This window comes from Pipistrellus kuhlii, unplaced genomic scaffold (assembly GCF_014108245.1).
Source record: "Pipistrellus kuhlii isolate mPipKuh1 unplaced genomic scaffold, mPipKuh1.p scaffold_m20_p_1, whole genome shotgun sequence".
NCBI lineage: Eukaryota > Metazoa > Chordata > Mammalia > Chiroptera > Vespertilionidae > Pipistrellus > Pipistrellus kuhlii.
In genome coordinates, this window is record NW_023425404.1 from 46,952,821 (window position 1) to 46,979,001 (window position 26,181).

General features: G+C 38.9%; 1 protein-coding gene across 2 annotated transcripts in view; it reads left to right on the top strand.

Annotated features, from left to right (window-relative positions):
- Positions 1-26,181, top strand: part of FBN1 (fibrillin 1) — a 232,076-nt gene that overhangs the window by 157,523 nt on the left and 48,372 nt on the right. For both annotated transcript variants that reach the window (XM_045582776.1, XM_036442846.2), the window contains exons 29-42: positions 110-235; positions 1,445-1,567; positions 2,635-2,760; positions 4,352-4,477; positions 12,457-12,579; positions 12,717-12,839; positions 14,631-14,756; positions 16,502-16,624; positions 18,324-18,446; positions 18,748-18,912; positions 21,796-21,864; positions 21,961-22,086; positions 23,246-23,368; positions 23,975-24,133. In XM_045582776.1, the coding sequence (XP_045438732.1) occupies positions 110-235; positions 1,445-1,567; positions 2,635-2,760; positions 4,352-4,477; positions 12,457-12,579; positions 12,717-12,839; positions 14,631-14,756; positions 16,502-16,624; positions 18,324-18,446; positions 18,748-18,912; positions 21,796-21,864; positions 21,961-22,086; positions 23,246-23,368; positions 23,975-24,133 (1,761 nt within the window). The remainder of the gene's footprint in view (positions 1-109; positions 236-1,444; positions 1,568-2,634; positions 2,761-4,351; positions 4,478-12,456; positions 12,580-12,716; positions 12,840-14,630; positions 14,757-16,501; positions 16,625-18,323; positions 18,447-18,747; positions 18,913-21,795; positions 21,865-21,960; positions 22,087-23,245; positions 23,369-23,974; positions 24,134-26,181) is intronic.

The window sequence follows — 26,181 nt, forward strand, 5'->3', positions numbered from 1 at the left end:
TAAGGAGGAAGACTTCAGACCACTTACTCGTGGTCAGTCATTCAACCCGCGTCTCTGTCAGAGTCCGAAGCTGATGGCTGGATGTTTGCTCTTCCTGTTTTCTGCACAGACGTCAACGAGTGTGAACTGAGCGCAAACCTCTGTCCCAATGGCCGGTGTGTGAACCTCATAGGGAAATATCAGTGTGCCTGCAACCCTGGTTATCATTCAACTCCCGACAGGCTGTTTTGTGTGGGTAAGTTCTATACAGTACAACGTTTTTTGTATTTGATTTTATTAGTCTCTTTCTAAAGCACGCAAGCCATATTCTCAGAGTTCTGCTCCCATCACTAGTGACCTTTACTTAATCTTTCTTGTTTCCCTCTAAGTAAAAGTCTTTTCCTTGTGGCTTACAATCTTCAGATAGCACCTCCTTGTGTGTTTAAAGAGCAGCTAAGAGAGAGCTATGGAATGTTTTAGTTCTAACAAGTATAGTTTGACCCATGCTGCTTTAATGGTGAATGGTAGCACATGCTCTGTTTACACATATGCATAACCAGGTAAATCAGCACGTGATTACTAACCCCCTGAAATAATGATGTATAGTGAGTGCTGTGAAAAAGACCAAAAACAAACAAACAAACAAAACCCATAGGGTGTAATCTCTGCCCTTAGGTGGTGTAGATCAGTTGAGAGGTTTCAAACAATAATTATTCGAAAGAAGACTATGATATCTTACCCAGCAGGAGGCCAAGTCTAGCACTCCTTAATGAGGGGGTTTTGTGGGACAAGCCTTTTGCTTTGTGGCTGGCCCTCTGTAGTGTTAGTCGTGCTGGAAAGAGTGGCTCAGAAAACCCTGTGGCTTTATTTTGCCCAAAGTCAAAGTGAAACTTTGTGGAAACTGCCAGTTTTTGCCTGGTTTGGGGTGTACATCATGTGGAACTGCCAAGTCTCACATGGTTTCTACCCAAAGTCATAAATCAGCCCAAAAATTCTCCTGAAGTATGGCCCAGGACAACTCAGAACTCTAACTCAAGTTCTTGAAAGGTTTAGAACTTCAGCCAGTCAAACCAAATTTCAAGTTTATAACTGAATCTGTGACCCAGAGAATTTCACCCATGTGGTCATTGTCATATATGTTCTCATAGCCCCTAGCATTTGTCCTATGTTGCATGTGGCACACTGTGTATTGTCTAATTAATTGTTCATCTAATTCTCCAGCTGCACTTCAGCATTTTGAGGTCTTGTGTCTGTCACATTCACCATTAGATTCACATCTCTAGCACACAGTAGGTGTGCAGTTCATATTTTTTGAGAGAATCAAGCAATGTGATGACTTTCAGTTTCCCTAGGAAGGTTTTTTGTTTGTTTGTTTGTTTTCCTTGTCACATGCCTAGAAATTATAAACACATGCTATGATCATAAACACAGAAAAAGGTAATATTATTTTTATTTTTATTTTTAGACATTGACGAATGCAGCATAATGAATGGTGGTTGTGAGACCTTCTGTACAAACTCTGAAGGTAGCTATGAATGTAGCTGTCAGCCGGGATTTGCACTGATGCCCGACCAGAGGTCATGTACTGGTAAGTAGGCTTTAGCCTCCTGGGAAGTAACAGGTTTCTTTATAGAGGAGTTTGGTGCCTGGGCTGTGGGGTTAATAGTCCTGAGTCCAGATCTTTGTTTTGTTACATATTCTAGCTGTGTTTACTTGATAAAGATCCTTAGCATAAGATTTCTCATCTATAAGATGGGGTCAGATTGCCTATGTGGAAGAGTATATTCAGCACTTAGTGTAGTATCTGGCACATACTCAACAAGTGGAGTTTAAAATAGTGTCTCCATTGATCAGAATTTTGAAGAATCTGAACTCAACTTACTTCAGTGCTCTTCAGGGTGTGTTGCCTGGACCAGCAGCAGCAGCCTCACCTGAGCATGTGTTAGAAATAAAACATCTTAGGCCCCACCTCAGACCTAACTGAATCGGAAACTCCTGGGTGGAGCACAGTAATCTGTTTTCATAAGCTCTCCAAGTGATTTGGATGTGAGAAATGCCAGACTTATTTACACTTCTTGCTCTATCATCCTGGGCTAGAAGGGCCATGTGAGCATCTAGAGGTGAAAAATGAAGTGGGTAATATAGGTACTGATTTTGGCTTGGGTTAAGAAGGGAACTTAAGTGTAGAGACCAAAAGTATTTTATCTGACCTAAAAAAATCTCCCTGAAAAGCTCTAAATATATATTTTGCTATAAAAATTAAATGTTGGAACATTTTTACTAAAATTACATCTGAGCAGATATGTTTATTAACTAGTTTTCACTTTAAAAATATCAATAAAAGAGAAGATGATAGAGTAGGCATTTAAATTTCATAACAAATAGGATTCATAATCATTTTTGAATGATAAATTCATATCAGAGGTAAAATTGCTAATTACATGATGGACTTTTAAGTGGGTGTGGACCTCGACCTTGAACAGTATGTTGGAATCTTGGAAATGCTTCTCTTCTGTAAGCATGTTCTATGGAAAGCTTCATTTGGATTTGAAAACTAATTCTCTAATGCAAGTAGGCTGAGTCCATTCAACTTGGGTCACTGAATTAATAGAACCAATATCAACAACAGGTCATTGTTGGTTTTATTCTCTGCAGATATTGATGAGTGTGAAGATAACCCCAACATCTGTGATGGTGGTCAGTGTACCAACATACCTGGAGAGTACCGGTGCTTGTGTTATGATGGATTCATGGCATCTGAAGACATGAAGACTTGTGTAGGTAAGTGAAGAAAACAGAATTTTCCAATTTCTCTGATTATTCACAAGTACTGTTAAATTACATAAAGATTAGTTTGGGTAGCTGATAGATCCTAGATGGAAAGTAAGGATAGTTAGGAGTATAATGCCAATATTCCAAAACTGGCATTTCATACTTTTGTGTCTCTATTTGATAATTTCAAATCATTCCTCTAGCTTTTGAACATGTGGAATACAGTCATAATAACCCTTTTAATGTCCTAGTCTACTAATTCTGTCATCTGTGTCAGTTCTGAGTCATTTCAGTAAGTTGACTTTTCTCTTTATGATGGGTCATATTTTCCCACTTCATAGAATGCCTGGTAATTTTTTATTGGATGCCAGACATTATAAAATTTTACTTACTAGGTACTAGGTATTTTTGGATTCCTAGAAATATTCTTGAATTTTATTATGTAACTCAGTTATTTGGAAATGGATTGGACCTTTCAAAATTTTGCTTTTATGCTTTTAAGAGAAATTAGTTTTGGGCCAATTTTGCCCCATTATGGTGGCAAGATCCTTATGGACACTCTACCCAAACCCCTGTGAATTCTGGGATATTCCAAACCTCTGTGAAATCAGACCTTCCATGAACATTGATGATTGTTTCCTCTAATTCCTGTGGGTGGTACTTCCCCCAGCTTTCAATAGTTTCCTTGGATGAATCCACTGATGATTACTTATCTAAATATTGACTGGGCCCCTTTGTGGGTATTTGGATGCTTTCTCGCTGTGCAGTTTCCATCTGTCCCTTGCTCTGCCCTGTGAACTCTAGTGACTTGGGCTTTCAGGACTTCCAACTTCACCTCCTTAACCTAGGGACACTGCCTGGTTCCATCTGTCATCCCTTCTCTATGCCAGGGTCTTAAGACTCTCCTTACATAGTAATCTGGGGATTCATATAACTCATCCAGTTTGTTTTCTTTCTTTGAGATCACTGTCTTTTGTTGCCTATATTGTCCTTTTGTTGCTTCAAATGGGAAGGTAAATTCTGTGCCAGTTACTCCATCTTGTCCAGAAGCAGGAATTTAAAATTGAAAATATTTAAATTGTATCACATTTATAGCTTCAGAAAACCCTTACTGAATATCTGTGAAGTCCCAGAAATGAAAGTGAATGTCATAAAAAAGTAAATCACTTTAAATTTTGGGAAAAAGTGAAGTTTATAACTACCGACACCAATACTACTATTTTATCTGTCCTCTCTTTAAAAATATGGAAACTAACTTGTTGGCATCATGCAAACTGAATCAAAAGTTTCATTTTGCAATATAATATTCTGTTTTGAGCAGTTTTCTAGACTGTCACAGAAACAGGCTCTATACTTAGCCTAGAGTCAACCAGTTTCTTTGCTTACTTGACCTCCTGCCTATGGCCCAGATAAAATGCCAGTGTGCATGGCTAGCCTGAAATGTAGAAAGCATATGTGAATTGAGTTTCACAGATATGATGCATTTTTTGAGTGAAAGTATTTCACCCTTTCTAATTATTTAGCACAGTTGCATTATGGGAAAAGTATCCATTGATATCAAACAATGGTGATATGCATTAATGATATCTATGTTTTACAGATGTTAATGAATGTGACTTGAATCCAAATATCTGTCTAAGTGGAACCTGTGAAAACACGAAAGGCTCATTTATCTGCCACTGTGACATGGGATATTCAGGCAAAAAAGGAAAAACTGGCTGTACTGGTATGTTTTTTAAATCAGACAATAAAACATTAAGTAGTTAAGAGATTGCTACCGTAGTTATAGATTAGTATACATTTTAGATCTACTAACATTTTAATTACATTATAAAGCATTTTGTATAACATTTTTTATTAACTTATTCTGTACTTCTTTGAAATTTGTCTTACTATAGATTGGATCTAAGCTGCGAGTTTTTTCTTTATCTGTGAAACAGGGCATATTGGATAAATTATCACTATAACTAACACTATAAGTATCACATTTTTATGAGATTAAAAATAATATTTTTATATCAAAGTAATTAACGTGCTAATTACTAAACATCCATATCCCTTTACAGTGTGCACCACATATTGTATAATGTTTAGGTCATCAGACCACATCTACAACAGTGGTCCCATAAGATGATAATGGAGCTGAAAAATTCCATTACCTAGAAATGTTGCTGTGGTAATGTCATAGCTCAATGTCTTTGTGGAGATGCTCGTGTGAACAGACCTACTGCACAATCAGTCATATAACAGCACAGCACATCCAGTTACAGTAGGAGACTGCACCATCTAGGTTTGTGTAAGTGCACTCTAGTGTTTGCACAACGACAAAATTGCCTGACTCTGCATTTCTCAGAAAGTACCCATCATTAAATGGCACGTGATTGTATTAAAGCAAGCCTTTCTCAATAACCTCCACGGCCAACACTTTATTTAAGGTCATAACTTTTTAAGGAAGCATATCCTATAATTCAAATATTTCATCAATTCTCATCAGTCTTCTAGTTCCTTAAATTAGTGCTTTTGATGTATTAAGTGGCATTAGCCCAAATAAGTCTTTCTTGGGACTTAACAAATCTTACGGAGTGCTAATTAAGCCATTTTGTAGTTTTGGTTGTCTAATACTAAAAGCACAATAATACCAATAAGAGAAATCCTTCTACACCCACCCAGGGTTGCTCAGTGGTTGAGCATCAACCCAGGAACCAAGAAAATCTTTTCACAGTATTTCTAGATTATTCTATTAAATGTCAAATTAAAGAGGTAATTCTTTCTGAGTGATTTTGTTTTGAAGTGTTTAATTGTTATTTTCAAACTTGAGACAATGGTGTGTTAAGTATGTAGAATAATGAGCAACATTTTTCAGTAATTATTTACATAACAGATTATGGCATATAACATCATTTAAAACATAATAGAGACCATGGTGAGCTTGAATTAGGTAACTGCATAATTTCTTTACAAATAACAGTCTTTAATTCCAAATGCCAGTTTGGCAAGCCCCTGTGACTTAAAATGAACATTAAAATATTTTCACATTGGCAACATAGTCAGTGTACAGATCTTTTTCTAAATTATAACAGCATTTTCCAAGAAAACCCCCAAATATATTATCATTTTAAGCTGTGCAATAATACCAAGTTTCAAAGTTATAGATATACAAAATAACACCAATAATATTACCATTGGTTCAAAAATGGCAGATTCCAGCCAAATTATAAAAATAAGCATGAAGCTGGAATGCTTTCATCCTCACTATATTACTCTTCATATAGCACAGTGTTTAAAAATCTCAACTCCTCATGTGGTCTCTGGGATACAAACGATGCTTAGCTCACTACATCTATGGTGTAAGCTTTATTTTTAGCTTCCAGTATAAATACAGAACTTGGGATAAGGGGGGAGGGGGCTGGCAGTAATGAAGGCAAAGGTAGGACAGTTTCATATTGCATTTTACTCAATAGAGATTAATGCCAATGTTTGGCTCTGTTGAACTCACTGAACTTCACCCCAGGAAACAGTGATGTTTAAGAAGGAAGAAGTTAATCTAATGGGATGCTCTTCAGCTATAAGAAAAAGAAATTTCTAGAATTGTATGCTCCAAATTCCGGCTCAGAGGGGCATGTGCAGAGGCCAATTATTTTAGGCCTTTCACCATTCAGACAGCTTACATTTTCATGTGATGTTAATTTTATTTCAGGTAAATGAGATATAATGCCCTTGGCACAGTGCTTGACGTTCAGTAGCCGGACAATAAATAGTAGCTCCTGTTGTTATTGTAAAATGAGACGGAGACAGTGTCTAGAAGCCGTTTAATTGAAGACATAACTTCTAGTCTAGCAAAATCCTATACGTACTACTCTTTACTGACACACATTTGAAGTCAGTTTCAAGGAAGAAAAATTTTCCCTTTTATATTAAAAAGCTTGGTTTTAAGTGAGTTTGCACAGATACTGAGACTGTGGTGAGAAGAACCTGTGTACATCATATGAGGTAAAATGACACCAGTTTTACTTTAGGAACAGCAATCTTTCAGTGAATTATGTGAACAGAAATAGAGATTGGAAGCCCAAGAAAATTACTCTATCTCTTCCCAAGAGACAACATCCACCTACTTTCAAATTATAGCCTAAGATGAATTTTAATTTTGTAAAACCCAGATAGCACTGTAGGGAGAAGACTCCAGTCTCATGGTCCTTTTGGTATCACAGCATTGTGGCCTATGCTCTTTTCTTGGGAGGCAGAAGAACTCTGGATTTTATTCCTGGTTCTACTGATTTATGAGCTTGAAGAAGTCATATAAGCATTCCCCTTGGGCGAGCACCCTGCAGGGAAGGAGGGAGTGCATTGGGGAGAGGGAAGGGGGGGAGAGGGCCTCTGTAAATACTGTTATTAACAACCAAGGGTATCACATCTGATTGAAAATGACTTACACAAACAGGAATTGGCAGCACGTCTGGTATACTTAAAAACAAGTTTTAAAAAATCCAAGCCAAAATATTTTTTAATCCCATGTAACTAGGGCTCTTTTAGCCTGCTTTTAGTTTAAAATTAGTGTCACTCCCAACTTAGAATACTAGAAGGTTACCTTGGTGATAGCCGTGTTAAACACAAGTGTTTATAATGTCCCAGGCAACTAATATAAATACAGATATGTTCTCGCCTAATGGGACAGGCAAGCCACACAACACATAACAATGGAGAGCAGCCTGGAACTATGTTTTGATATCTTATATATATTTCTATATAAGCATAATATGTATAATATACATAATATATATTTTTAAAATAAGAGCCTGTAAAGGAATTATAAAAATATGTATACTATTTCATAGGGAGGAACTCGGTGTCACGAGAACTAGAAAAATGTTCTCTGGGTTCCATTACAGCTTTGTCTAAATATTTCAGCTCCCTTGTCATTACTGATTGTTTCCATTTTAACAAATAAACATGTTCCCCCCCCACCCCCCCAAATCACTTCAGCAGTGTTCAGAATCCACCCACTGACTTACATTCCCAGCCTACACAGATGTTAAGAGTTTCTTTTTTTCTCTGTAAGTGTTGTCCAAATCTGGGTTGAGGGGAATGTTCGATTTAATGGTGGGAGAAAGCACATTTGTTTGAATCTAGAACGCAGCTCTCTGTCCCTGGCTTGAGGGAGCTTGCTGGGTTACAGAGTTTCTGTGGCCCCACACATAGCTTCTGCTGCTCATTTTGCCTAATTGCCGTTAGACAACCAATCAGAAAGAGGAAAACTAGGTTGCTGCTGGGTGCCATCCTTGGTGGGTCCTGGCTTTCACAAGCGAATTTGCAAGAACCTTCCACCCTATTGGGCTCACTCCATCAGTTAACAAGGTATGCCATTAGCATCAGTTGTTTTGAGTTAAAATAGCGAGATTTCTTGGTAATGCCATTTCTCAAACTATGTGCTTCTCTCTACCTGAGAAATGGTGCCAGAAATGTTCTCTCCATAAGAGAGAATCATATCCTTCAAAACCACCAGCATTCAGTGACAATTTGCACCCACTTACTTCCAGCTTCTTATCACCACTAATTGTCCTCCACTGGCTGTCAGCCTGTGGAAACTCGGTGGGAGTTCAGTTAAATGGTCTTGGCTCCAAATTTGGATTCAAATGAAGAAATCCAAGAAGCCTTCACATTGGGCCTCTCCATTCACTCAAACATCCCCTTCCCCAATGCCTAATCCAGGAGATGCCACAGTGTGTCAGCACGTGACTGATGCCCAGAGGGTGGGAATGCAGGTGTTTGTGTGGGCGACACAGCCTCTCCCTGTCTGACTGTCAGAGGCGGCCAAGCAGCTCAGAGCACAGCCCTTGTTCGAATGGCGGTGGAACACACCCAAGCCTGCGCCTGGGGTCTGCTCAGGCCACACCCTTGCCCTTCCAGGGAGCCCTGCACATAGGACCTTTGAGTCTGTGAGGCAGCTCCGGTGGGGTTACGGAGGCTGCAGTGTCAGCCCTAAATTTGAATTCCCTTGCTTTCCTTGGCTTATGCTTTATTCTTAATCTTAAAAAGGAATTTTCTGTCTGGAGCAAACTTGTGGGGGAAAGAGAACATTTGTACAGAAAGAGATGTTCTTGGCAGACGCGTACTGTGTTTCCTTCACATTACTGAAGACTGGAGTGTTGTAATTAGAATGCAGCGTTTTTGTTTGCTTGTTTATTTTATGGCTCAGTTTCCCCTTTTGTTTGTTTTTATAACGGGGTGCAGTCTTAGGCCCAAGTCTGCCACGAAACCGATTAAGGAATAATAGTTGGCACATGTATGCACATACACACATGCAGCAACTTTTTATGTAGAGATGCCTTTACACTCTATGACCAAGTCTTTCTGATTTACATGTCACATACTGAGAGTGTAAGACATTGAAATGATGACATAACAGACATTCACAACATGGGGAATTGAATATTGGCTCCTGAGTTACTCTCTCCTTGTATCTTAAAGCCCATGACGCTTGGCTTCTTACAAATATAATTTCTCTTCACCTTGGAAATGTGTGGTGAAATTGCACACATTTTCTTGAATTAGAAATTTATATTAGCATATTATTAATAATTTAGAGAGAAGGGAGTATCTCCTTTTATTTTTAATTTCTGTTGTTGTTAAGCCTCATGTAAGCGTATTCTTTCCATTGCTTCCTAGAGAGTGGAAGGGAGAGAGGAAGTGGGAGAGAAAGAGAGACACACACATTGATTGGGTGCCTCCTGCACACACCCCCACTAGGCCAGGGTCTAGCCTGCAACCCAGGTACTGCTCCCTTGACTGGGAATTGAACCCAACAACCTTTGATGTGCAAGCACTGAGCAAAGGCAGGGCGGTTCTCATTTTAAAAGAAAATTGTTGCTTTTTTAATTGCAACACTAAATATGGAAGGTAAAAATAGTTCATATGAAAATAAAGGTACCTTTGGTTATTAGAAAACTGGAAAGGAAGGAATTACAGAATTACTAGAATGTCAGGCTAGGCTAATGTCTGAAAATTATACTTAGTAGGAAAGATTAGTGAAATCTTCTAGGAGTCTGTTAAACTCACCAAGATTTTGAAAACTCCATAAAGCAGGACTTTGTATCTAAAGAAGTCAGCCCAATGAGGCAGCTAAGGGCAAGAGCATTAAGCAGTGGACAAGGAAAGGGAGTTACTGGTGGCCCTGGCTCTGCCCCTCCATGGCTGTGAGGCCCTTAGAAGTCCCCATGCCTTTGGGGACTTCGGTATCTTCTTCTTGGAAAATGAGGATAAGGAAAGTAGAATTCTAAGTTCTTTTCACTTTGAAAATCTTGTGATTTTGTAACATTTTGGGGCTATAGGACTTGGGCAATTGAAGCTCATTATTTCTACCTGATTCAGAGATCGTGACAAATAAAAGAGGGAAATTAAGAGGACTCTGCAAGAATTGCTGGTGTGCATCATTAACTCTGAGGGGAGTGATTATCTGAGGAAGAGAGATAGGTCCGTGGCTCTGGTTGGGGCCCTTTAGATCAGGCTTACTTTCCTGAATTCCGGTATAACAGTGCCTACTTAGCAGGCCTGGAATGTGCCCGGCTCAATTATCCAGTTGGTTAAAGCTCCCAATCACACGTCTAAAGCTGCCTGGTATGTGCCTCCCTTGACCTGCTAATAACTCAGTAGGTTCATGTGGCTGCCAAGGTTACATTAAAGTCACCTATAAAACATGTTGTAATTGTAAGAACTTTCTTTCAGGTGTGTTTTTACCTTATGATTATTAATGACACTGCAAAATAACTTGGTGTGGAAATGTTATTATTTTGCATTTCTTCTAGAAGTTCTGAAGAAGCCAAAGAGCCTAGGACCATGTCAGAGTTTCAGATGAAATATTTGGCAAACAGTGGGTTTGCAAACACTTTCAAATCATTTAATTGGGCTTCTTAAGTAAACAAAAGGGTACATATAAGTTTCTTGCCCAGTTTCCTATTCATGCCACTATTCAACCGATCACTGAAAATTCTTGCAACATTTTATAGGCCAAAATTACCCTTGTAACCCAAGTTTTGTGTTAGGCACTGGTTTCTCTATAGAGTCATCCATACCTATGAACTCTTGTTCTTAGTTAATAAAAAATAAATTAAAAATTAAAAAAAAAGTTGATTACTAGTTTAGATGCCTGGCTTTCCTTATCTAATGGATTAATTTTAGGAAATAAGATTATGGTACCAATTTTAATTTTTATCATTAACAAGATGTATTTTAATTCAATGAAATTTGGACACTAGCTTCAGGTAGATTGTGTCAGAGTCCACAAGTTAAGGGCTCAGTACCACAAGACTGTCCTAATTCAAGTTTGCCCATTACCAGTCTAGGTTTGTTACCTGTGCTTCTGACAGATTGGCTGTAAATCAGAGGTTCCCACACATCTTCCTTGGATTTGATTAGTTTTCCAGAGAAGCTCACAGAACTCAAGAAATCAGTTTATCCTCTAGATTACCAGTTTGTTATACAGAGGATGTAATGCAGGAACAACCAGATAGAAGAGGTGCATAGGACAAAACATGGGAAAGGGATGTGGAACTCCATGCTCTTGCTGAATCTCCATGTGTTCATGAATCCTGTTCTTTTGGAATTTTATGAAGGCTTCTTTACAATGGCCTTGGATTGATTCACCCTCCAACCCCTCTCCCCATCCCTTGTCCTAAGTCAGAGGAGTGGGACTGAAAGTTCTAAGTCTCTAATTAGAGGGATGGTTCTCCTTCCAACCAGCCCTCCTGCTTACAGTTGCGTCATTCCTCACTCTCATCACTTAGGAAATTCCAAGGTTTTAAGAGCTCTGTGTCAGAAATGGAGACAAAGACCAACTGTATAAACCTTATTTTAAATTAAAACTTCACAGAAAACAAAAACCATTTCTATTCTTTATTGTAACACTTTCATATTAGAGAATCTATCTTGGCTAAATTTGGAAAGGAAAATTTGAAGAACAGAGAACTTTCAAGAATTGGGAGTCTTAGTAATGTGCCCCTAATCTGGTACTCCTTTTACAGAGACATCTCCATTGGATTGATTTGAGTTTTACATGAACCAAGCAAGAAGACTTGGGTTTCCAACGTGCTAGGACTCTAAGAAGCTAGAGAAAAGAAGGTTCACACACTGCCCTAAAGAACATTCTCTGCAAATGCTTAAATTAGCCATACCTACAGTAAAACTGTTATAAAAACAATGCATAATTAAATAATAGTGTTTTACATTTAAGAATAAAATATATTCACTATGTAGAATATGGATATAGAAAATATATTCAATATATAGAATATTTCCAATATGTCAGCATATTGCATTCCTTTGCCTGTATGATTGACTTAATAAAAATATTGGATATAGAAATGCTTGACCATGAGTGTTAATACCATAGAACATGAGGCAACTCACTTTTTAAAGTCAACTGGAAAATGTTTCCTTTGGTTTTGCAGGGACTAGACACTTACATAGGATAATGGAAAATAATTAAGAGTCAATAATAACAAGTAACATCATGTTGTTTTTATAAATTGAAGTTTAAAGCTGTTCAACCTATGTAGAATATTTAGGTGGATGTTAAACCAATATATATTTTACTGTGGGAAGTGTGAAAGTAAGTACACTTCTGACGTTACTAAGTTGCTATCGCTACAACTTAAAGGGCCAAAAAAGGCATCTGTGCTAAACGTTTTTTTAAGCTGCCGCATTTTTTTTCAGACATCAATGAATGTGAAATCGGAGCACACAATTGTGACAGACACGCCGTATGTACCAACACAGCAGGAAGCTTCAAATGCAGCTGCAGCCCCGGATGGATCGGAGATGGCATTAAGTGCACCGGTGCGTTGGAAAATAACGGACGTTTTCCCATGAACTGCAGAGATTATATGAATTCTGTAAAGAAAAATCTAATGTGTGCATTATTGATGTTCAACGACACACTTTCTGTTCATAATGGCATGTTCTGCTTTTTTCAGATCTGGATGAATGCTCCAATGGAACCCACATGTGCAGCCAACATGCAGACTGCAAGAATACCATGGGGTCCTACCGCTGCCTCTGTAAGGAGGGGTACACAGGCGATGGCTTCACTTGCACAGGTAGGTTTGTGATGGAAACATCTGTGTAAATGGCAGTCAGAGAAGCAAGGTCTTTCAGACCATCAGTTCTTTTCTGAAGGCTGTGTCAGTTACGAGTGTCTTCAACATAAAAGATGGGTCCTTTGAAACTACATCCTGTAGAATGGAAATCTGGAGCTAGGTCAGTTAGGAAAACCTCAGAAGCTCATTATATAAATAGTTATTAGTTCTCTATATATCTCATTGTATTTAGTGATGTCATTAATTTAAAATAAGTCACACTTCCTTTTGAAACTTTAGTTTTTATATTTTTTGTGCCCATTTCTCACTGTTGACTTGTTTTTCATGCTGTAGGAAGCTAGGTTCTGGATCATGTTGGCACTATATGTTTTTCTTCATCATCACTATCACCCTACATTGGTATAAGCAAGAATTTCCCAACTGCTTTGTAAGGAATTCATTCACTTCAAGTTTTACATTATATCAATGACATTTTTCTTCAGTTATAATTAATAGTCATGAAATTAACAGGAATTGCTATTTCTTTTCAAAATAGATTATTAGAAATGTGATTGTGTGAATATAGTGATGGGCAAAAGTAGGTTAATAATAATAAATAATATAAGAATTAATTAATAAATAATAGTACAAGAGTAAACTGTTTCCAATACTCACAATTATAAACTTATGTTGGCCCACCCTGTATGATACATATGCTTCCATGAACACATAAAAGCAGTAATCCTTTTTATGTCAGGGCTTTGGTATTAAATAAGATATCGAGATCCATTTTTCATTGACCATTATGTAGCATAGCTGCTCACATGACTTGAAGTGTTAATTTATCCTGAGCACTTTGCTCATAAGAAGTCATTCAAACAAAAAAGAGGCAAGGACCCAGTAAGTGATCTACCTGAGTTTTTGTAACTCTTTGCAAGTTGTATCATACTTGTAACTCTGAAAGTTGTATCATACTAACCCAGTGAAGTTTTGTCAGCATAAACCTATCATTACTTTTTAGAAAATATTTAGTGCTTCATGTATTAGGCATGTATGATTCTAGTTGTTTGATATTTAATGCACATGATTATTTTAAAAATTTTTTAAATATTTTAAATTAATTTCAGAGAGGAAGGGAGAGTTAGAAACATCAATGATGAGAGAGAATCATTAATCAGCTGCCTCTTGCACTCCTCCTACTTGGGATCAAGCCTAAAACCCAGGCATGTGCCCTTGACCAGAATTGAACCCGGGACCCTTCAGTCCTCAGGCCTATGCTCTATCCACTGAGCAAAACTGGCTGGGGCTTTAATTTAATTTTTTTATTTTTATTGTTTAAAGTGTTACAAATAGTAGTACATATGTCTCTCTCCCCCTCCCTTTTTTGATGCCCATAGTTAACAAAACTCAGTAAGATTAAGCAGATGGGATTTTTTGGTGTCCTCTATCATTGTTCTAGCTGTTTTGATTCCCCTCTGAGCTGAATCTGAAATTTAAAAAATAGGCACAAACCATGCTGGTATTTCCTGCCATGGATGTGTCTTCATGTGGATGATTCTGCTGGAAAAAGCCTTGGTTGGAATGATTTGTTTAACTTACTCATTTTACATCATTAGTGATGATTTAGCATCTGAACACCATGTTCACTGAATATTCAATATCAGCATTCAAAAAGTGAGCTTAAATGTGTCAAGGACAAAGTGTGGCCAAACACCACTACACTCAGGAAGCTGACAATTATAAAAATTGTCGGACTTGAGGAGTGGGAAAACTAATGGAGAAAGAGTAACTTGTGTTTTTTCCTGGCTGTAGATCTGGATGAGTGCTCTGAGAATCTGAACTTGTGTGGCAATGGCCAGTGCCTAAATGCCCCAGGAGGATACCGCTGTGAGTGCGACATGGGCTTCGTGCCCAGTGCTGACGGGAAAGCCTGCGAAGGTAACTAACTGCTGGGGAGGCTACTGGGGGCCTTTCAGGCCTGATGAGATTAGGTTATTTACACATTCCTGATTTTATTTTTTAGCCGAAATGCGTTTCGGCTTCAACCTCATCAACTCAGTTTGTGAAGGGATTAGGTCTCCAGCCAGATCATTTTTCTTTGTGCAGAGAAAGTCTTCTCTGGCCATAAGCTGCACATCCAAAACCATGGCCAGATAGTCTGCGACAGTACACTTGTTGGTCATAAGTGAGAAGAGATCACCACGTGTGTATAACTCAATGCAATCTCTTTGTCCCCATTGCCAAGGGAAAGAACTCAAAGTGCTGGTCCCCTGGTAAAAGCCTATTGAAGGATTCTCTTTAGATATAGAAACACAGTTTTGAGTCTCTACTATGGTTTGGTTTCTGGAAATTGAACCTTTAAAATAACAGCGAGCAGAAGTCTTTTCCACGTAGAATAATGTCTTGGGTACATATGTCTCACATGGTCTCTAAATGTCTTTTGCAAATCTGTCCTGGAGGAGACCCTTTGGGATAATGCCATAAGTCATGCTATGTCTCAGCACAAGGCTCTATCTTTCTCATAAGTGTCAGTCAGACAGGAAGAGCCCTGTTGGCTAACAGTAGACCCCACTAGGAGACGCAGGATTCTTCTCTTCGCCTATACATGTGAAATTTAAGCACATTGTCCCTCATTGAGAAGAATTAGTCGCTACAGTGAACTGAAAAGATTTCAAGAGAAATAAACAAGTGATAACGGATTGACAATAGAAATTTAAACAAGACCCTGACTAATGTTCTTAACTAATAGTTGTTGCCTGTTAATAGAACATTAACTCAAAATCAGTCTTTAGCTATGACATATATACTAATTCTCTCATATAGTTCTATAAATACTGTGTTATGGAATCATTGGGTATTCTTTATACAGTTTATATTAATATGCAAAGTTTGATATAAAATTCCTCTGAGTCAAGAAACTAGATTATGCTCTTGGTCATGTGCCTAATGCCTTGTTTAGTTTTGTTATTCCAAACATCCAAGGAAAACAGGTACTGTGCCACCTCTGGTAACATAAATAGTTGCATTCAAAGTTTTGCTTCTCTTAATGCTACAAGGGGAGGTTTTGTTTGTTTGTTTGTTCTTAGTATAAATCATCCCTAGCAGAGTGGTCATGGCTATTTAAAACCAGTCTCATGGCTGAAAATGTGCCCGTGTGTCAGTTACACAAGCAAAATGTTAATGTGAGGCCAGGACAGAGGCCTAGAAGAAGCTTCTGCACTTTTCAGATCTCCATCAACAATAGCAAACGCACAACATAAGGACACAGAGAGTTAGAAAACTGATTATCAAAGCTACCACAGAGCCTTTGTAATTCTCAAAAATTTAACCTACAACGAAAACTGTAAATAGATAGATTAAAAATAATAATAATTTAGGCTAATGTGGTCTTTTTGGCTCTTTACAAAAGTGATGTGGGCCTGTGTGAAACACCACAAATGAGATAATATATGTAAAATGCTTAGCCCACTACTTGGCATGTAATAGAGGCTGAGAAAAAGTAAGTTCTCACCTAAAAGACTTCCTTATTCATAGCAAGTCATCTAAAAGTCAATAGAAGTGCCTAGATTTATGTCTGATAGTCCTGATTTTCCTAATAACTTTAGTTGATGAATTATATTAGGCAGTTTCTGTAGTAAAAAAATAAATTTAAATTTTATTTTATTTTTTTACCTCTTTCCAAGATATTGATGAGTGCTCCCTTCCAAACATCTGTGTTTTTGGAACTTGTCACAATCTTCCTGGCCTGTTCCGTTGTGAGTGTGAGATTGGCTACGAACTGGACAGAAGTGGCGGGAACTGCACAGGTAAGGTGTCCATTGGCATCAGAGTTTGCTTCCAGGGGTGCCAGGGCACTTGGCTGTTGGGGCCCTGCTGGGATCCCATAAGGATATTCAGAGTCACAAACAAAAAGCTGGGATGAAGCATGAGGGATCACATTTTCTGAGACCTGGAACTTATTGTACATGAGGATCCATAGGAGAGAGTTCAAGGCAGCTGAAGGAGCAGAGTTTATAAATTCAGAATCAAGCTGTAGCTACAGAGAATGTGCCAGGGGTGCGCCGGCTATAAAGCTTCCCAGCCATTCCTTTTCTCCTTCGTGCGGTTTCAGAGTTCCTTCCGAAGGCCATGGGATTGGATTGTCTCCTTGTCTTCTCCAAAGCAATACTCATTCCTTCTGGGCCCTGGCCTGCCAGTGGTCACCAGAGAATATGGTACTCAGCCCCCATTTGTAATATGTTGATCATCTTCCTATAAAGCAAAGGACTCTCTGGGAACACACGAAAAACATGAGAAAAGCTATGGGCGTGACCATAGACGGTTACTCTGTTCGCTTTGGCACTGAGTAAAGACTTTGAGAGACATTTGCACTTCTCCATCCTTGTCTGCCCTTTGTCCAATGATAAGAAGAAAGAGATTTTTCCAGTAACCCTCACAAGTCATGACTCAGTGGCTCTCCAGATTATGACCGTAAACTGCATCTCCACCCTCGGTTTATCCCCAGTTTGCTCTGCACTAGGCTCACATTCTTCTCTTGGTTTTCCTAAAAACAGTTATGACACCGAGCTGGGCTTCTAGCATAACACAGGAAGTTGCCTCTCCACATGCCATAGCCTCTCCTCAGTGCCCCAAATCGCCATCAGCATCATTCTATCCAACCTCATTTCTGTGAGTCTGCCCTGTCCCTCCAAGTTCCCATGAGATTTGAGCAAAATCATTCTCTGCTACAGGTTCCAGGTCTAAGGGGGAGGTCCCCAGGAGAAGGTATCAACCTCATTCTTCAACCTCTCCTCTCTGAATCCCTGTTTATCTGATCTTGAGTATTTTGTGAGTGTTCAATACAAACTAAAGGATTACACAGAGCTGGAATTTGCCAAAACCCATGTCCTAAGTATCTGGAATTTTATACATATTTTTAGACTAGAAACTGAAAGGGAAATCCTCAAACCAGCATCAGTGACAGGAGAGAGACTTAAAGAGCAGCCTTGTGGAAGGAAACACGCTGAGCTCGTGCATGTGTGTGTTCACACTGGGCTGCACCAGGGCAAGCACAGCCAACGGGGGAAGCAGCAGAAGTGCCTGCTCCTGAGGGTTCCCTGGGACATTGTGCTCTAATTTGATGAAATAACAAGTCACACATATTACATACGTTTTTTTAAAACCTGTGTCTGAATTTCTGGTTGACCGAGGTCACAGTCATGTTTTGCTTTCAGTTACCTTGACTGGAATATTTTTCCGAGTTCCCAAGTCATATTTCCTCCTGATGACAAATTTGAATGCTAAATGTGTTCCAGAGGAAAAAAGACCAAAGACTATGACATATTTCCTTCCTTCCTAAGGGGTTGTATTTCACAAGTAGAAGACTGTATTTCTAGGTGTAATTATAATGAGTAATTCTTAGAAAATTCTCGTTGGGAGGCTTAGATTTGGGAGCTACTATTTTATGGCAATGTCTTCCCCACATGGGCTCTTGTGACAATTCTGTCTTTTGCTGTTTGGTCTTAGATGTTAATGAATGTCTGGATCCAACAACGTGTATCAGTGGGAACTGTATCAACACTCCAGGCAGCTATACCTGTGATTGTCCACCTGATTTTGAGCTGAATCCGACTCGAGTTGGCTGTGTTGGTAAGATCTTAAAAACTTCTCAGAGAAGCATACTGTTTATTATTTTTAAAGCAGCATTGAAAATTCCATCCTCAATTATTTTTTAAAAAGTATTATAATAATATGAAAATGTAAACATTTCCTCAAGTTGGTTTATACTTTCGGATTCCTTTTCTGTAGGTAAATTCCCAATTTAGTTTCTTCGTAAAAATAAATTTGTTTTTAAATAGTTTCTGAGACAGTTTCTGAAATGGATTTACATTTTCAGCCCCCGTGTAGAAAGAATCTGCCTGACACTTTTTTGTTTGTATATGGGAAATAGATACCCGCTCTGGAAATTGCTATTTGGATGTTCGGCCTCGAGGAGACAATGGAGATACTGCCTGCAGCAATGAAATTGGAGTTGGTGTGTCCAAAGCTTCCTGCTGCTGTTCTCTGGGGAAAGCCTGGGGGACTCCTTGTGAGCTGTGCCCTGCTGTGAACACCTGTAAGTGAACATCCACTTCTTTATTATCATTATTCCAGATTTGGCCCAATCTCCTTGCTAGATACACAGAATAGAAGCCCCAGAGGGAAGAAGCTGCCACTAGTCTCTACTCTTCCATCACAAAAAGAGATCAGTCCTCTCTGCTTTGTCGAGGGGACCTGCTCCCAATTTGGTGGTCAGAATGTGTCACCAGTTGGCTTGCACTGAGAGGTCAGGTGGAGCAGGTTACAGCTCCCTTCTACCTGAGGGATAAGCAGATCCCATTATGTTAAAGAACACCTTCCAGGCTCAGTCACTTATAGTGCTTCCCTTCCAGGGACACATTGATTGGTCTCTCCTTTGTCGTCTATTGGCTTGTTTCAAAAGTTCTAGGACAAATCTGAGTGTCCCTGAGTTTTTGAAAAAGAAGCAATTAATTAAGCAAACATGAGATGGAAGATCATTCCATTCTTACGGTATGACTTTAAAGAAAGTTTTAGAATGATTTTAAGACATAAATAATATATCCTAAAAAGAATAAAAGGCTTCTCGTTTTTTTCTAAGTGTGTCCCCCAGAATGATTCAGAGTCAGATGTAGTTTCTTTGGCAAAAATCAATGGTTGCTACTTATGGGGTATATTGGGATGTTATGGGGTCGAACCCTGGGTTCAAAATAAGACCACCGGAGACTGATGATTAATTAAAAAGCAGGCAAAGATGTATTGAAATATCTGGCCAGGGCAGACGCGAGAGCACCACACGCAGGTGGTCTCCACACGACTGCCCCGTTTCAGGGGTAGGAAGTCCATTTTAAAGGTTCAAACCACAGGAATTTCCCTTTGTTCTAAATTCTAAATCTTACAGACTACATTCTAAGGACCGTGGTCAGCCCGCAGGGTCATTGCTAGTCACATCCTGTTGGACATTGGAATGTGGCCCTATCCTGCAATAGCCTATAACATAGAAGCAGAGCTCAGAGGTTATCTACAGTTTCTATCTCTGAAGGTTAATGAGTTAGTGGGAATTACTCTCCTGTGCTCCTGGTCCCAGGCATGGGAAAATTGCCTTAGCCTCCAAGTCTCCACCTGAAAGCTAAAGTAAATAGCTCCCCGCCCCCCCTCCGTGTTTAATCAGGTGCAAGAGTTAAACTAGAAGGGTTAAAATTCAAACAGCAGTTTTTATCAAAGTATGGTTGCCATTATATTTCAGGGACAGGCATTGATTCTTTCCTTGATAAAAACCCATTTATTAAGTTTTTCTAAAAGTACTCTTAGAGTACCTAAAGTATGTACCTTGAGTATGCAAAGATGAAATTTACTAGATCTTGCCTTCCAAGAGTATACTGTCTAATAAAATAAGGCCCACGCATATAAGCAATAATTCAGTGTAGGCCTCACTAAGGGAGAATAAAGGGAAGACTGACATGAGTGAGAGGAACAGCACACCTGGTTCTAATTAGGACTCCATCTCATGCCACTCACGTAACTTTGGGCAAGTTGCTTAGCAAGCCTGAGTTTTCTCATTCATAAAATGCCTCATAGGATTAAATGAAATGACTGAGCACTCAGCACAGGGTGAATGTTCAGCAAGCATCTCCTTCTCCCCTCTTCTCTTCAGAAAAAGAAGTCAGTCTGGCATAGGATGGTGGTAATGAATGTGCTTTTTTTTAATGATTTTTTTTAGAGGGAGAGGAAGGGAGAGAGAGAGAGAGAGAGAGAGAGAGAGAGAGAGAGAGAGAGAGAGAGAGGGAAACACTGATGTGAGAACCAGACATCTATTAACTGCCTCCTGCATGCTGCAGCCCAGAAATATGTCCTGACTAGGAATGAAACCGGCAATCTTTTAGTGCATGAGGTGATGTCCGGCCACCTGAGCCACACTGGCCAGGGCATGACTGTGCATTTTTTTAACTGGGCCTTGAAGGAAGGGTGTGATGTGAAAGTGAAGACTTAAAAGGAGTAATAGACAGCAGAAATAGGAGGAGAAAAAAAGGTAAATTAATTTTATTGATATTGAAAGAAGCAAACCAAGATGTTTAAGTGGGGGAGTCAGCTCTGTTGATTAATAATGATTAGCAAATAAAAGTCCACCTTACACCAAACTAGATTGGAGCTAAAGCTAGAATATACACATATTTAAATTTATGTGTATATATGCATAAAATTTCAGAAATCCAAGAGAGGGATTATCAAATTATGAAAGAACATGAGGACGATGAAAGAATTGCTTCTTATAGATACTTTCCAGCAGGTTAGGGTCATTCTTATTCATGTGTTCCTATATGTATCACAGTGCTGATGCATGGCACTGAAATAAATGTTTTTGAATGAAGTAGTTGAGTCAGAGAATTAATAGGGGGAATCAAAGAGCACTGTAAAAACTTGGTCAGGGGCATCAGTATTACTGTCCGTTAAACAGAGGGCAAAAAAGATCTCTCGTCATTATGGAGAGAAGAGGGATGGGAACCCAGAAAGAACAGCTCTTCCTAAGGCTCTATCTGTGAAGGGTTTTGGAAACAGGCTGATTAACATTATTATGGAAGCTGTGATTTCCAGGAAGTAAGGCTGAACCATACATAAAGTTGGAGGAGTCTGTGAGAAAATAAGAAAAAAATCTTTAAAAAGAAAGAAGGGTAGAGATGAGGAATAAAATAGTTCACAAGTACATAAGGCCACGGGAGTGTGTATAGGGTTCAGAGACTGAGGACAGTGGCCATAGTAAAAGCCTTTTGAAAATGATGAGCATAGAGAGAGATATTAACGCGTTAGATGGGTGGGGGAGTCACTGTTAGAGATTTCTGCAAATGAATATGTGCAGTTGGATATGTCAACATTTCTCTCAAAGATATTATTGTTAGAAATTTTATCCTCAAAACAACTCAATTTGATTTTTTCCCCCCCATAGCTGAGTACAAAATTCTTTGTCCTGGAGGAGAAGGTTTTCGACCCAACCCCATCACTGTTATACTGGAAGGTAATTCTGTTTCCTTTATCAGAAAGAGCATACATGCTGAACTTCCTTGGGTTTATTGACAATGCTAAAGAAATACTGCTGTCTTCGTTTTGACAGACATTGACGAGTGCCAGGAGCTTCCCGGGCTGTGCCAAGGCGGCAAATGCATCAACACCTTCGGTAGTTTCCAGTGCCGCTGTCCAACGGGCTACTTCCTGAATGAAGATACCCGCGTGTGTGATGGTAAATGGCCCCATAGGATGATAAGTTCTTTCCAATACTGAGAACTGACCTCAAAAGCCAGGAAAACTGAAATTTAGTAAAATAACACAATGGTCTACATAGGAACGTAGTCAGGTAAATACGACATGTGGCAGTGTGCACTAACATTACTGACATAATGTCATTGTCATAAAGCCAAGATGCCACAAACCTCCCTCTTTTCCTGTGGAAAGTATACTTACACTCAGGCCTACAAAAGTTTTCCATGCTTTTCAGAAAAGCACAGAAAAGCACAGGTCCCATTTCAATGACTTCTATATGCTGGACAGTTCTAGGCTCTTCCTCTTGCCCTTCTCCACTTAGCAGTGCTACTAATGCATTTAAATTAGCTTCTCTTAAAGGTGGCCCCAGTTGGTTTCATGACGTTATGACTCCTGTTCATCCTGGAAAGATGGAGACTATTGGCCACTTTTAGCTGTAGGTCTTGGGCTACAGACCAGGTTGAGAGAGGGGGATTTCATTTACATGCAAGAGTCACAGGACTAGTTAGAGAAGAGACGTCCTTGCATCCTGGAGGAAAAGTAGTCATCTGGTTCTCCAAAAGGCTTATTGGGTGCCTCAATGACAACCTTGTTGAGTGTTAGTTGAAAATTTCTGTGTGTACAACATAGCTCTAAGATCCATGGAGTTAACAAAAATTAGGACCATCTCCTGTGTTTGAAAATAGGGAAGGAGGTGTAAAATACCTATTTTCATGCCCCCATACCAATCCGGGTTCATGAATCCAGCTCTCGATGGCTGGATACATAATATCCTTCCATGGATTTTGTGAACATATGAAGTGCTATACACAGTTGTCTTTCTGAAGGATGCTTGAGAATTATATTTTCTCCACATTTTCATCTTTGCATGCCTTTGAGGATGTTATGGACTCAGTTATTAGGAACTCATACTAGAAACAAAATTCCCCTTGCTAAAACCTCCTTTTCTGAAAATGCACACCCACACTAGCACAGATAAAGGACACTGATGAACTAAACATCTGTTTCTCTTGTCTGGATTTCAAAGTGCTCTGCGGACTTTCTCCTTCCTTGTCAACATTCATAGTGATTCTGACTACCAGGCTATTCCCAAGAGTGAAGTGTCTATCTTCTCATACCCCTTTTTCTTTGGATTACAGATGTGAATGAATGTGAAACTCCAGGAATCTGTGGTCCAGGGACATGTTACAACACCGTTGGCAACTACACCTGCATCTGCCCTCCAGACTACATGCAAGTGAACGGGGGGAATAATTGCATGGGTAAGTCCAGGCTTTTGTTAATAACGCACGGTTGGTTCTCAACTGCAAAAAAAAAAAGCGTACAGGCCCAGCAACTACTCCTTACGTTATTTTCTGCTTGCACTGTCTTTGTGAGAACCACCTCCCCTTTAAACCATGAGTCTGGCCTTTTCTCACCGCCTCGTGTGGGTGGTTGGGAGTTTTCTCTAAACTGTAATGTTGGAAAATCCCAAACAATGGCTTAATAGTACTTCTTTTGTTTGACTTTGGGTGTATCTTTATGCAATTATATTTACAGCACTGACCTGCAGTATTAAAACATCATGAGTCGGAAATGAGAAAATTACTGCCAAACAGCAGTGGAGAATGGTTACTAGGAGACGGGGTGGAGAGTCATATAAAGCTTATTATTGCTACAGCTACATAAAGACCTAGTTTTGTGGCACCAACTACCAGGGGATATAATTCTCAGCTGTTGTTTTTCTTATGGCACCATAAGTAGATGGAAAGCTGTGTAAGAACAGGCTTTGCCCTTATCAAAGTCCGTTCGAAAGAAGCTCACGGCTTGAGTATCCCTTTAGAAATCCTCATGGCATCACCAATCCCTTCCTTCTTCTTTTCTTCTAGATATGAGAAGAAGTTTATGCTACAGAAATTATTATGCTGACAACCAGACCTGTGACGGAGAACTGTTGTTCAATATGACCAAGAAGATGTGCTGCTGTTCCTACAATATTGGCCGAGCCTGGAATAAGCCCTGTGAACAGTGTCCCATCCCCAGCACAGGTGAGTTTTAGCTTCACCATCACCAAAACTATAGGTAAATCAATTCTTCATAGATTGTTGGGGGAATGGGTCTCAGCCAGGGAAGGGAAGGGTGCATCGTTAATCTTCATTAGAAAAAAAAAAAAATGAGCTCACAAAGACAAATATTTAAATTTGTTGTTGATCCTGGTTTTTCCAGCTGAAAATTTAAGTTACAGAATATGCTTTCTAATTTTTATATTTGTTCATTTACCAGACTTACATACTCAGCATGTCACAAAAGTATAAATACTGTTATCATTGTTATGGAGCTTGCGTCTAAGACACTGGAAACATCATCCAGAGCAGTATGACAAATAAGCAAACCATATTCCCAATTTTTTAACTTATTTATAACTAGCCCTATTCCAAAATAGAATTTAAGGCAGCCCACAAAGATTCAAATGTAAAACAAGATGGCCTAAGGCAAATGGCAAACAATGGCAAGAAACTTGGAGCAAGTGAGCGAGGCTAATCCACAGAATTCCAGCCAGGAATTTCCAAACACTCGCCAGAGATGAACACTAACTTTGGCTCCAAACTTCCCAACAGCTCACATGAACAAGGGAGACATGAGCAAGCTTAAGAGTCTCAATGACCATGGAGCAAACTCAACACTAAAAGGAAGCGCAACTCTTTTCGATATTGAGACCTGAGAGAAATTTCTCTTTCTATCCTCATAGAGAAAGATCTATATAATTTTACCTGTTTTTTAAAAAGGATTTATACCCTTGGAGTAAATGTACTGGAAACTTTGGCGCACTGTTATTATAGCATGTGCTAGATGGCATATTTTATGCATGCCATGATGACATCTCTTACTAATGTGATGACTTAGATTGCGTCAACTATTGTGTATTCTGTAGTAAAGTTCAGCAAATTTGATCATATAGAATGAGCTAAATGTCATCTGCGGTCCCTTCTGACTCTGAGATTTTGTCATTCTAGACAAAATGTGCTACTCCATTCTCCACAGTGATCTGTAATATAGCAAATCTATGTCTAGTGCTACCTGATAACACATGAAACATTTTATTTGAGTAAAATGTACCATTTCATCCATTGTTTACTGCAGAAATAATGTAGTATCTATCACTTAGAATTGTAAATTACCTTACTATACAAGATATCGCTAAACCATGGTTGATAAACTACATGTAGCCCATGGGCAAAATCTAACATACCACCTATCTGTATATGGACCACAAGCTAAGAATGAATTTTGCATTTTTAAATGGATGAAAAAAAAATTATTAATTTTTTAAATTACAAAAACAAAAGTTTTTTAATCCTCGCTCAAGGATGTGGGTGTTTTTTATTATTATCTATTTGAGAGAGAAGAAGGAGGAGGAGGAGGAGGAGGAGGAGGAGGAGGAGGAGGAGGAGGAGGAGGAGGAAGTGGAGAAGAAAGATGAAGAGAGAGAGAGAGAAAAACATAGATTAGTTACCTCCTATAATTGCCTAACTGGGGATTGAACATGTGACCTTGTGAAGTATGGGATGATGCTCTAACAAACTGAACTGCCCTCCCAGGGCAGAACAGACTTCTTAAAATAATATTTACATGACCTGAAAATTATATGAACTTCAAATTTTGGTGTCCATAAATAAAATTTTGTTAGAACACAGCCACACTAATTTCTTCACATTGTCTATGGCTGCTTTAATGAAATAGTTGAGACTGCACAGCCTGAAAAACCTAACATATTTACTCTTTACCCCTTTAAGAAAAAAACTTGCTGACCCCTTATCTGATTGTCTTTGATGATACATACCTTTTAAAAAAATACCTGTGGGTTATACTCACTTGGTGTGTGTATTCACATATAAAAATATATGTGTATATGTCTCTATCTATTTGTTTTTAATTATATTGGAAAATGAATTTATTTTTATAAAATATACACAAAAGTCTTTTCAAATTAGATTTTTCAAAGCTAAATAGAAGTTCTAGTATTTTTTTTTATCTTAATGGATCTTTGTATATTCCCTTAAAGACCATATTGAAGAGCCCTGGTAAAGATTATCAT